General features: G+C 54.3%; 3 protein-coding genes across 4 annotated transcripts; 2 read left to right on the forward strand and 1 right to left on the reverse strand.

The window, feature by feature from the left end:
- The first annotated feature begins 254 nt into the window (after positions 1-254).
- LOC100857579 (histidine triad nucleotide binding protein W-like) lies at positions 255-1,774 on the forward strand. Its single transcript, NM_001277888.1, is given in 2 exon segments — positions 255-472; positions 920-1,774. Coding segments are annotated over 2 exon segments (156 nt in total). The 5' UTR covers positions 255-347; the 3' UTR covers positions 951-1,774.
- Positions 262-9,498, forward strand: HINTW (histidine triad nucleotide binding protein W). Of its 2 annotated transcripts, XM_046905106.1 has the most exons (4): positions 262-307; positions 5,928-6,092; positions 7,067-7,172; positions 8,006-8,343. In XM_046905106.1, the coding sequence occupies exons 2-4, from the start codon at positions 5,968-5,970 to the stop codon at positions 8,165-8,167; spliced, it is 393 nt and encodes a 130-aa protein (XP_046761062.1). In that variant the 5' UTR covers positions 262-307; positions 5,928-5,967; the 3' UTR covers positions 8,168-8,343. The 2 variants fall into 2 exon arrangements, with proteins under 2 accessions (XP_046761062.1, NP_990019.1); NM_204688.3 differs by lacking the exon at positions 262-307 and having other exon boundaries at positions 5,790-6,092; positions 8,006-9,498.
- Positions 8,578-10,136, reverse strand: LOC112530493. The gene has a single exon (XM_025144606.2). It carries the CDS (start codon positions 10,134-10,136, stop codon positions 9,450-9,452), a length of 687 nt encoding a protein of 228 aa, XP_025000374.2. The 3' UTR covers positions 8,578-9,449.
- Positions 10,137-11,401: the final 1,265 nt, after the last annotated feature.

An 11,401-nucleotide genomic window follows, 5' to 3' on the forward strand; every position in this document is an offset into this window, starting at 1 on the left:
TTCCCGAGTTGCCTGTCCCTTCATGCAAAGATGGCAAACTCCTGGCCTGCCCCGTCAACATTTGACGGTCATTTGACGGGAGGGATCGGCACCAAAAAGCCCCCAGCGCCCTGAGCCCCGATAAGCACCGGGCCGACGGGAGCGGAGCCGCCTACAGGGCGGGGACAAGCTTAAAGGGCAGGCGAGACAGCCAACCGAGGCGCGGGAACGGCCGCGGCGCTCTGTCGGCCCAATGAGCGCCGCCGAGGGCGGGACCGGGCCGAGGCGAGCCGAGGCGAGCCGAGCCGTGCTGAGCCGTGCTGGGGAGGTTTGGGGCTGAGGGAGTGTTGTAGCGAGCGGGCGCCGTCATGGCCGGCGGGATCGTTAGGTCGCCGGCCGCCTGGCGCGGTGGCGCCGCTCTCTTGGGAAAAGTCGCCCGCCAGGAGTTCTCCGCCAACGTTATCCGCGAGGAGGAGCCGTTGTGGACGAGGAGGTAGCCGCGGCTCTGCTGCGCGTCGCGCGATTCTTCCCTTGCCCTCCCGTCCCACCCCTCCCCCACCCTAGCGCGCTCGCAGGCCCTCTGGAACGAGCGCCCGTTGCGGTGCCGGCGAGTGCGGCGGGGCGAGCGGCGACCTTGCCGCGGGGCGGGGCGGGCGGACGGGCCTTTCTGGCTGGTGATGCTCGCTACTGCAGCGCCTCCTCTAAAACCCCGCGCTCCTTCGGTGCCACGGGGCTGCCGTGGCGCATACTGGGTCGGTGGTGCCGTCTGGCTCGCCTGGCTTCCCAGCGCCACCGTGTGGTGTGTGCGCGTGTGTAGAGGCGGGCCTGTGACGCTGAAGCGCTTGGTGGCAGCCGCGGGCGCTTGCCGCGCGCGATATCTATCCCTTTGGCGCTGCTAGTCGTGCTAGTTCCATTCGAATTAGTTGACCGTTTCCTACAGGTCGGTGGTATTCACGTGTCGAAGGCGATAACCTTTGCCTCGATGTGGAAGTGTCTGACGTAGCGCCAGCCTCACCGTGCTAATCCAAAGCGTTCTTTCACCGGAGTCCGCGGTGTTCTTGAGGATGGAGAGTTAACACGGCCTCCGTCGGGATAACCCCAGGTTCTTTGAAAATGCCTTGGTCAAAAGTAGGATAGGAAGGCGATATTTGGCCATAACTGAAGGATGGTGAGCCACCGTTTGCCGCTTGAGTGGTTAAGCAGGGTCTTAATATGAGAGTGAAATAAGCGCAAATGGAGGTGCTTTTGTTTGGGTTTAAAATCGCTCTGTGCTCGTAGCAGCAGGAGCCTGTGAAAACATGTCTTGTGCATAGAAGGGAGAGGGCTTTGCCAATTCAAAGATCCCTTAGGAAGAATCGCTGTTTTGTCTTGCGTTTGGGGTACGCGTTCAGTGGGGCGTAGCGATCTGCTTCAGCTATTGCCTTTCTCCGAAGCCAATCCCGTTTTAAGCGTGTCCTCTTCCTCCAGTGCCTTGCGTTCCATGATATTTCACCGCAAGCTCCTACGCTTTTTCCTAGCCGCTCCCCAGAAGGCCGTTGTCGGGTTATCCGGAGCAGAAGATTGTGGCGCACCTGTAAGTACCGTGGAAGCTTTCTGTACACGAAACGGTGCCAGTAAGTGGTATGTAATTTAGTAGGCTCTGTCCCGTCGCCTCGTTTCCTCTCGATGTTGCAAAGAGGCACAGTAGGCTATTTGGGCTTTCCCGACGCCATAATCTTTTGCCTCTAGCTTGTAACGGAGCTGAGCGTTTTGACTAAGGGTAGTGAGAGAGAGCGATGCTCATTTCTGGGTACGTACTTGATGCAAAATGCAGCGCTGTTCAGAAGTATGGCCCTATGCCTGTTCTCGCTGTTTCCAGACAGTGGTCCTTGCTCTAATATGGAGAAGAGGGCTTGGGGTTTTGAGCAGGTCGGAGGCGAGGAAGGGGAAAGCTGGCTGAGGGGTGCTGGATGTCTCATTTTCAGCTGTAGAAGTCAAGTCCCATGGCTTTGGCGTGGGCTCACAAAGCCTACACTGAGTTTTTCTTTTCTGCCGGAAAGACTTAGGTTGCCCGAAGATATAATGGGGGGCTGGAAGTCCGAGACAAATCTGGCTTCTGTGCCCGATTTGTAGTCCGTTACTGTCTAGCTGGGGGTGGGGAGGGGGTTAAAACAAAAAAGGAAAAAAAAGGTGGCAAGTCCCATAGCTGCCCCTCCCCCCATTATGCATAATCGGTCTTTGTAGCTTTGCTTGGAATGTGTCAGTTGCAGAAAGGCAGTAATTTGAAGAGCGGCCCTTGAATGGCGAAGAACTAGTTAACCGCGTTCTGTGGCTGGTTCTCTGCTCGCCTTCCTTGGCTTCCTGCCCTCTCCACCCTTCATTGTGTTGTGGCATGCTCCGTTACGTAACGTTATTTCCTTCTCCAGCTTCTTGGGCATTTGATGATTGTTGGCGAGAAGTGTGCTGCTAGCCTGGGCTTGACCGATGGATTCCGGATGGCTGTGAGATACCCACCCTCAGTCCCTTCAGACTACCGCGCGCGGCTCTGTATTCTGGGTGGCCGTCAGTTGGGCCAGCCTCCTGGCTAAGATGTTTGCACCGCCGGTGTTGCTGCACGCGTACGGATCGCCACCGAATGGGTTTCACGTGTTGCCCGTCAGCCTAGCCACCGGTGACATGTAATTGTTTTTGGTGGGTGCCTATGGAGGGTAATGAAAAGCTTTGAGCAGCATTTGCAGAATAAAGATGGAGCATGGGGATATCATCTCTGTCTCGCGTGTCTTACTGATGGGAATGGTTCTGCAAGTTAAAACGGTGGGTCTCCGTCTCCCAAAGATAATATAGGATGTGCTGTGTGTTTGAGGCCTTGCTGTCTTCCCCCAGCTTCCAAATAAAAGGGCGTGGGTTTTATCGCGTACTAGCAGCATCGACAAGCAGCAGGCGTAGAATTAGCGAAGAATAAGGTAGGAAGAAAGCTTCCAGCTGTCGTCTGTTGTATGGCCCCGTCGCGAGGCCAAATAAACTCTACCTGCATGATTTCTGACCGGTGCGCGTCAGCCTGTTCTTAACCAAACTCGGAGTTTTGCCACTGCTTTCTTTTCAGTCGCGGATTTTGCGACGTAGAGAATTAATTTCTCCCGCGGAAACTTTCCCAAATGGAAAAGACTTTGTGATACTTGAGTCGGCGATTGTTGCGCTTCTGCTGTCTTTGAGACTCGGCTGCCCTTGTCCATTTCTCTTTTTTTTACATATGAACAAAACATAAAAAAACAATCAATCAAACAAACAAACAATAAAGCAAAAAAAAAAAAGAAAAAAAAAAACCCAAAAGCCGTAGTATTGTTCCATAACCAGTAGGAGGGGTAGCTACAGGCACCGTAAGGCTTTTGCATGTAATCACCTCTCGTGCTTTGTTAGGCCTCTGGCTTTACTTGAGTCTTTGTTGAATTGCGATTGCATTCAAGGCTTACTGGAGTGGGGGAGTTTCAAAATGCTAATAAATATTTGCATTAAAATCTAAATAGTTGAAACTTGCTAAATGAAATTACTGTGTGGCCGTTCCTCAAGGAATCTCGATTTGTCAGCAGTAGATCCGCTTGCGTGAGTGACGATCGCAGCTGTGAATGACTCTGAATTAAACCGTTTGAAGAAGCGGAATAAGACAACTTGTTACGTTTTTCCTCATATCCAACCTGAAGCTCCCCCCGGCGCAACTTAAGGCCGTTACCTCTTGTCCCGTTGCTAGTTACCTGGGAGAAGCGGCCAACCCTCACCTCGCTACAACCACCTTTCGGGTAGTTGTAAAGAGGCGATAAGGTCTCTCTCCCCTGAGCCTCCCCTCCTCCAGACGAAACAATCCCAGTTCCCTCAACTGCTACCCATAGGTCTTGTGCTCCAGTCCCTTCACCGGCTTCGTTGCCCTCCTCTGGCCACGCTCCAGAGCCTCAACGTCTTTCTTGTAGTGAGGGGCCCAAAGCTGCACGCAGTACTCGAGGTGCGGCCTCACCAGCGCCGAGTACAGAGGGATGATCACCTCCCTCGTCCTGCTGACTCCGTGATTTCTGATCCAAGCCAGGATGCCGTTGGCCTTCTTGGCCCCCTGGGCACGCCGCTGGCTCATGTTCAGGCGGCTGTTGACTAATGCCCCCAGATCCGTTTCTTCCGCGCAGCTTTCCAGCCACTCTGCCCCGAGCCTGTTGCGTTGCATGGGGTTGTTGTGACCAAAGTGCAGGACCCGGCGCTTGGTCTCGTAGATGCTCCTACAATTGGCCTCGGCCCAACGATCCAGCCCATCCGGATCCCTGTGTAGGGCCTTCCTACCCTCAGGCAGATCAAGCCTTCCTCCCAACATGGTGTGGCCTGCAAACTTATTGAGGGTGCGCTCAATCCCCTCGTCCAGATCATCATTCGAGATATTAAACAGGACTGGCCCAAACGCTGACCCCCTGGGGAACACCGCTAGCGACCACCGCCAGCTGGATTGAACTCCATTCAGCACCACTCTCTGGGCCCGGCCGTCCAGCCAGGTTTTGACGCAGCAGAGTACACCTGCCCAAGCCATGGGCTGCCACCTTCTCTGGGAGAATACCGTGGGAGACAGAGTCAAAGGCTTCACTGAAGTCTAGGTAGACTACATCCACAGCCTTTGCCTCATCCACTAGTCGGGTCACCTGGTCATAGAAGGAGATCGGGTCGATCAAGCAGGACCTGTCTTTAAGGAACCCGCGCTGGCTAGGCCCGGTCCCCTGGTTGTCCCGCACACGCCCTGTGATCTCACTCCGGGTGATCTGCTCCATGACCTTCCCCGATACCGAGGTCAGGCTGACAGGCCTGTAGTTCCCCGGATCCTCCATCCAACCCTTCTTGGAGGTGGGCGTCTGTCTGGCTCCAAGTATCGGTAGCAAGACGGTTGGTTATATACATATAGCCAACGTGAGATTAAAACTCAGAAAGGAGACAAATATTTGCCCAACCGGTTTATTGTAAAACGTTTTGGTTAGCTAGGCCTGGGGATGGGAGGTGGGATGACGAAAGCAATAGTGAAAAGACAGAAAAGAAAAGCAAGGATTTGTTACAGGAATGCAGAGATGGTTACCACCGCAGTGTGACAATGTTTCATGATTCCGGTTGGAAGCGGGGGGGGGGCGGGTTCTCTTTCTCGGTCGATCACAGGCGGAAGGAAAACACAACAAGGGAAAAGCGCGCGCAAAGTTTTTGCAGAGTCCATACATATATATACTGTCCGGTTCTCCTTGGGTTACTCATAGTAACGGCACGTCCAGCACAGGTGCAACAGTCAGAAACAGACAGAAGTAAAGAAGGCACTGGGAATCGAGGGGCGTTTATTCTGCTCCCCGGCCCCGTCTTCCAGCTCAGGGGGCTGAGTACCCTGGGGATAGCAGGTCTCACTGCTAAAGCCAGAAGTGAAGAAGGCGTTGGGAACTTCAGCCTTTCCCTCCTCCTCGATGGTGATGTTCCCCACCGCGTTGAATAAAGAAGGGAGATTCTCCTTGGCCCTCCTCTTGCTCTTATTAATATGTTCGTAAAAACATAGTTTTAATCATCTCAAACAATGGCGGCCATATTAAGGTCGTGCTGGGCTTTGGCCTGTCGAATTTTCTCCCTGCGCATGCTAGCAACATCCTTGCACTCTCCCCGAGTTGCCTGTCCCTTCATGCAAAGATGGCAAACTCCTGGCCTGCCCCGTCAACATTTGACGGCCATTTGACGGGAGGGATCGGCACCAAAAAGCCCCCAGCGCCCTGAGCCCCGATAAGCACCGGGCCGACGGGAGCGGAGCCGCCTACAGGGCGGGGACAAGCTTAAAGGGCAGGCGAGACAGCCAACCGAGGCGCGGGAACGGCCGCGGCGCTCTGTCGGCCCAATGAGCGCCGCCGAGGGCGGGACCGGGCCGAGGCGAGCCGAGGCGAGCCGAGCCGTGCTGAGCCGTGCTGAGCCGTGCTGGGGAGGTTTGGGGCTGAGGGAGTGTTGTAGCGAGCGGGCGCCGTCATGGCCGGCGGGATCGTTAGGTCGCCGGCCGCCTGGCGCGGTGGCGCCGCTCTCTTGGGAAAAGTCGCCCGCCAGGAGTTCTCCGCCAACGTTATCCGCGAGGAGGAGCCGTTGTGGACGAGGAGGTAGCCGCGGCTTTGCTGCGCGTCGCGCGATTCTTCCCTTGCCCTCCCGTCCCACCCCTCCCCCACCCTAGCGCGCTCGCAGGCCCTCTGGAACGAGCGCCCGTTGCGGTGCCGGCGAGTGCGGCGGGGCGAGCGGCGACCTTGCCGCGGGGCGGGGCGGGCGGACGGGCCTTTCTGGCTGGTGATGCTCGCTACTGCAGCGCCTCCTCTAAAACCCCGCGCTCCTTCGGTGCCACGGGGCTGCCGTGGCGCATACTGGGTCGGTGGTGCCGTCTGGCTCGCCTGGCTTCCCAGCGCCACCGTGTGGTGTGTGCGCGTGTGTAGAGGCGGGCCTGTGACGCTGAAGCGCTTGGTGGCAGCCGCGGGCGCTTGCCGCGCGCGATATCTATCCCTTTGGCGCTGCTAGTCGTGCTAGTTCCATTCGAATTAGTTGACCGTTTCCTACAGGTCGGTGGTATTCACGTGTCGAAGGCGATAACCTTTGCCTCGATGTGGAAGTGTCTGACGTAGCGCCAGCCTCACCGTGCTAATCCAAAGCGTTCTTTCACCGGAGTCCGCGGTGTTCTTGAGGATGGAGAGTTAACACGGCCTCCGTCGGGATAACCCCAGGTTCTTTGAAAATGCCTTGGTCAAAAGTAGGATAGGAAGGCGATATTTGGCCATAACTGAAGGATGGTGAGCCACCGTTTGCCGCTTGAGTGGTTAAGCAGGGTCTTAATATGAGAGTGAAATAAGCGCAAATGGAGGTGCTTTTGTTTGGGTTTAAAATCGCTCTGTGCTCGTAGCAGCAGGAGCCTGTGAAAACATGTCTTGTGCATAGAAGGGAGAGGGCTTTGCCGATTCAAAGATCCCTTAGGAAGAATCGCTGTTTTGTCTTGCGTTTGGGGTACGCGTTCAGTGGGGCGTAGCGATCTGCTTCAGCTATTGCCTTTCTCCGAAGCCAATCCCGTTTTAAGCGTGTCCTCTTCCTCCAGTGCCTTGCGTTCCATGATATTTCACCGCAAGCTCCTACGCTTTTTCCTAGCCGCTCCCCAGAAGGCCGTTGTCGGGTTATCCGGAGCAGAAGATTGTGGCGCACCTGTAAGTACCGTGGAAGCTTTCTGTACACGAAACGGTGCCAGTAAGTGGTATGTAATTTAGTAGGCTCTGTCCCGTCGCCTCGTTTCCTCTCGATGTTGCAAAGAGGCACAGTAGGCTATTTGGGCTTTCCCGACGCCATAATCTTTTGCCTCTAGCTTGTAACGGAGCTGAGCGTTTTGACTAAGGGTAGTGAGAGAGAGCGATGCTCATTTCTGGGTACGTACTTGATGCAAAATGCAGCGCTGTTCAGAAGTATGGCCCTATGCCTGTTCTCGCTGTTTCCAGACAGTGGTCCTTGCTCTAATATGGAGAAGAGGGCTTGGGGTTTTGAGCAGGTCGGAGGCGAGGAAGGGGAAAGCTGGCTGAGGGGTGCTGGATGTCTCATTTTCAGCTGTAGAAGTCAAGTCCCGTGGCTTTGGCGTGGGCTCACAAAGCCTACACTGAGTTTTTCTTTTCTGCCGGAAAGACTTAGGTTGCCCGAAGATATAATGGGGGGCTGGAAGTCCGAGACAAATCTGGCTTCTGTGCCCGATTTGTAGTCCGTTACTGTCTAGCTGGGGGTGGGGAGGGGGTTAAAAAAAAAAAAGGAAAAAAAAGGTGGCAAGTCCCATAGCTGCCCCTCCCCCCATTATGCATAATCGGTCTTTGTAGCTTTGCTTGGAATGTGTCAGTTGCAGAAAGGCAGTAATTTGAAGAGCGGCCCTTGAATGGCGAAGAACTAGTTAACCGCGTTCTGTGGCTGGTTCTCTGCTCGCCTTCCTTGGCTTCCTGCCCTCTCCACCCTTCATTGTGTTGTGGCATGCTCCGTTACGTAACGTTATTTCCTTCTCCAGCTTCTTGGGCGTTTGATGATTGTTGGCGAGAAGTGTGCTGCTAGCCTGGGCTTGACCGATGGATTCCGGATGGCTGTGAGATACCCACCCTCAGTCCCTTCAGACTACCGCGCGCGGCTCTGTATTCTGGGTGGCCGTCAGTTGGGCCAGCCTCCTGGCTAAGATGTTTGCACCGCCGGTGTTGCTGCACGCGTACGGATCGCCACCGAATGGGTTTCACGTGTTGCCCGTCAGCCTAGCCACCGGTGACATGTAATTGTTTTTGGTGGGTGCCTATGGAGGGTAATGAAAAGCTTTGAGCAGCATTTGCAGAATAAAGATGGAGCATGGGGATATCATCTCTGTCTCGCGTGTCTTACTGATGGGAATGGTTCTGCAAGTTAAAACGGTGGGTCTCCGTCTCCCAAAGATAATATAGGATGTGCTGTGTGTTTGAGGCCTTGCTGTCTTCCCCCAGCTTCCAAATAAAAGGGCGTGGGTTTTATCGCGTACTAGCAGCATCGACAAGCAGCAGGCGTAGAATTAGCGAAGAATAAGGTAGGAAGAAAGCTTCCAGCTGTCGTCTGTTGTATGGCCCCGTCGCGAGGCCAAATAAACTCTACCTGCATGATTTCTGACCGGTGCGCGTCAGCCTGTTCTTAACCAAACTCGGAGTTTTGCCACTGCTTTCTTTTCAGTCGCGGATTTTGCGACGTAGAGAATTAATTTCTCCCGCGGAAACTTTCCCAAATGGAAAAGACTTTGTGATACTTGAGTCGGCGATTGTTGCGCTTCTGCTGTCTTTGAGACTCGGCTGCCCTTGTCCATTTCTCTTTTTTTTACATATGAACAAAACATAAAAAAACAATCAATCAAACAAACAAACAAACAATAAAGCAAAAAAAAACCAAAAAAACAAAAGCCGTAGTATTGTTCCATAACCAGTAGGAGGGGTAGCTACAGGCACCGTAAGGCTTTTGCATGTAATCACCTCTCGTGCTTTGTTAGGCCTCTGGCTTTACTTGAGTCTTTGTTGAATTGCGATTGCATTCAAGGCTTACTGGAGTGGGGGAGTTTCAAAATGCTAATAAATATTTGCATTAAAATCTAAATAGTTGAAACTTGCTAAATGAAATTACTGTGTGGCCGTTCCTCAAGGAATCTCGATTTGTCAGCAGTAGATCCGCTTGCGTGAGTGACGATCGCAGCTGTGAATGACTCTGAATTAAACCGTTTGAAGAAGCGGAATAAGACAACTTGTTACGTTTTTCCTCATATCCAACCTGAAGCTCCCCCCGGCGCAACTTAAGGCCGTTACCTCTTGTCCCGTTGCTAGTTACCTGGGAGAAGCGGCCAACCCTCACCTCGCTACAACCACCTTTCGGGTAGTTGTAAAGAGGCGATAAGGTCTCTCTCCCCTGAGCCTCCCCTCCTCCAGACGAAACAATCCCAGTTCCCTCAACTGCTACCCATAGGTCTTGTGCTCCAGTCCCTTCACCGGCTTCGTTGCCCTCCTCTGGCCACGCTCCAGAGCCTCAACGTCTTTCTTGTAGTGAGGGGCCCAAAGCTGCACGCAGTACTCGAGGTGCGGCCTCACCAGCGCCGAGTACAGAGGGATGATCACCTCCCTCGTCCTGCTGACTCCGTGATTTCTGATCCAAGCCAGGATGCCGTTGGCCTTCTTGGCCCCCTGGGCACGCCGCTGGCTCATGTTCAGGCGGCTGTTGACTAATGCCCCCAGATCCGTTTCTTCCGCGCAGCTTTCCAGCCACTCTGCCCCGAGCCTGTTGCGTTGCATGGGGTTGTTGTGACCAAAGTGCAGGACCCGGCGCTTGGTCTCGTAGATGCTCCTACAATTGGCCTCGGCCCAACGATCCAGCCCATCCGGATCCCTGTGTAGGGCCTTCCTACCCTCAGGCAGATCAAGCCTTCCTCCCGACATGGTGTGGCCTGCAAACTTATTGAGGGTGCGCTCAATCCCCTCGTCCAGATCATCATTCGAGATATTAAACAGGACTGGCCCAAACGCTGACCCCCTGGGGAACACCGCTAGCGACCACCGCCAGCTGGATTGAACTCCATTCAGCACCACTCTCTGGGCCCGGCCGTCCAGCCAGGTTTTGACGCAGCAGAGTACACCTGCCCAAGCCATGGGCTGCCACCTTCTCTGGGAGAATACCGTGGGAGACAGAGTCAAAGGCTTCACTGAAGTCTAGGTAGACTACATCCACAGCCTTTGCCTCATCCACTAGTCGGGTCACCTGGTCATAGAAGGAGATCGGGTCGGTCAAGCAGGACCTGTCTTTAAGGAACCCGCGCTGGCTAGGCCCGGTCCCCTGGTTGTCCCGCACACGCCCTGTGATCTCACTCCGGGTGATCTGCTCCATGACCTTCCCCGATACCGAGGTCAGGCTGACAGGCCTGTAGTTCCCCGGATCCTCCATCCAACCCTTCTTGGAGGTGGGCGTCTGTCTGGCTCCAAGTATCGGTAGCAAGACGGTTCGTTATATACGTATAGCCAACGTGAGATTAAAACTCAGAAAGGAGACAAATATTTGCCCAACCGGTTTATTGTAAAACGTTTTGGTTAGCTAGGCCTGGGGATGGGAGGTGGGATGACGAAAGCAATAGTGAAAAGACAGAAAAGAAAAGCAAGGATTTGTTACAGGAATGCAGAGATGGTTACCACCGCAGTGTGACAATGTTTCATGATTCCGGTTGGAAGCGGGGGGGGGGCGGGTTCTCTTTCTCGGTCGATCACAGGCGGAAGGAAAACACAACAAGGGAAAAGCGCGCGCAAAGTTTTTGCAGAGTCCATACATATATATACTGTCCGGTTCTCCTTGGGTTACTCATAGTAACGGCACGTCCAGCACAGGTGCAACAGTCAGAAACAGACAGAAGTAAAGAAGGCACTGGGAATCGAGGGGCGTTTATTCTGCTCCCCGGCCCCGTCTTCCAGCTCAGGGGGCTGAGTACCCTGGGGATAGCAGGTCTCACTGCTAAAGCCAGAAGTGAAGAAGGCGTTGGGAACTTCAGCCTTTCCCTCCTCCTCGATGGTGATGTTCCCCACCGCGTTGAATAAAGAAGGGAGATTCTCCTTGGCCCTCCTCTTGCTCTTATTAATATGTTCGTAAAAACATAGTTTTAATCATCTCAAACAATGGCGGCCATATTAAGGTCGTGCTGGGCTTTGGCCTGTCGAATTTTCTCCCTGCGCATGCTAGCAACATCCTTGCACTCTTCCCGAGTTGCCTGTCCCTTCATGCAAAGATGGCAAACTCCTGGCCTGCCCCGTCAACATTTGACGGCCATTTGACGGGAGGGATCGGCACCAAAAAGCCCCCAGCTCCTAAGTCCCTGAGCCCCGATAAGCACCGGGCCGACGGGAGCGGAGCCGCCTACAGGGCGGGGACA

The sequence above is a fragment of the Gallus gallus genome, chromosome W, assembly GCF_016699485.2.
Source record: "Gallus gallus isolate bGalGal1 chromosome W, bGalGal1.mat.broiler.GRCg7b, whole genome shotgun sequence".
NCBI classification, from domain to species: Eukaryota; Metazoa; Chordata; class Aves; order Galliformes; family Phasianidae; genus Gallus; species Gallus gallus.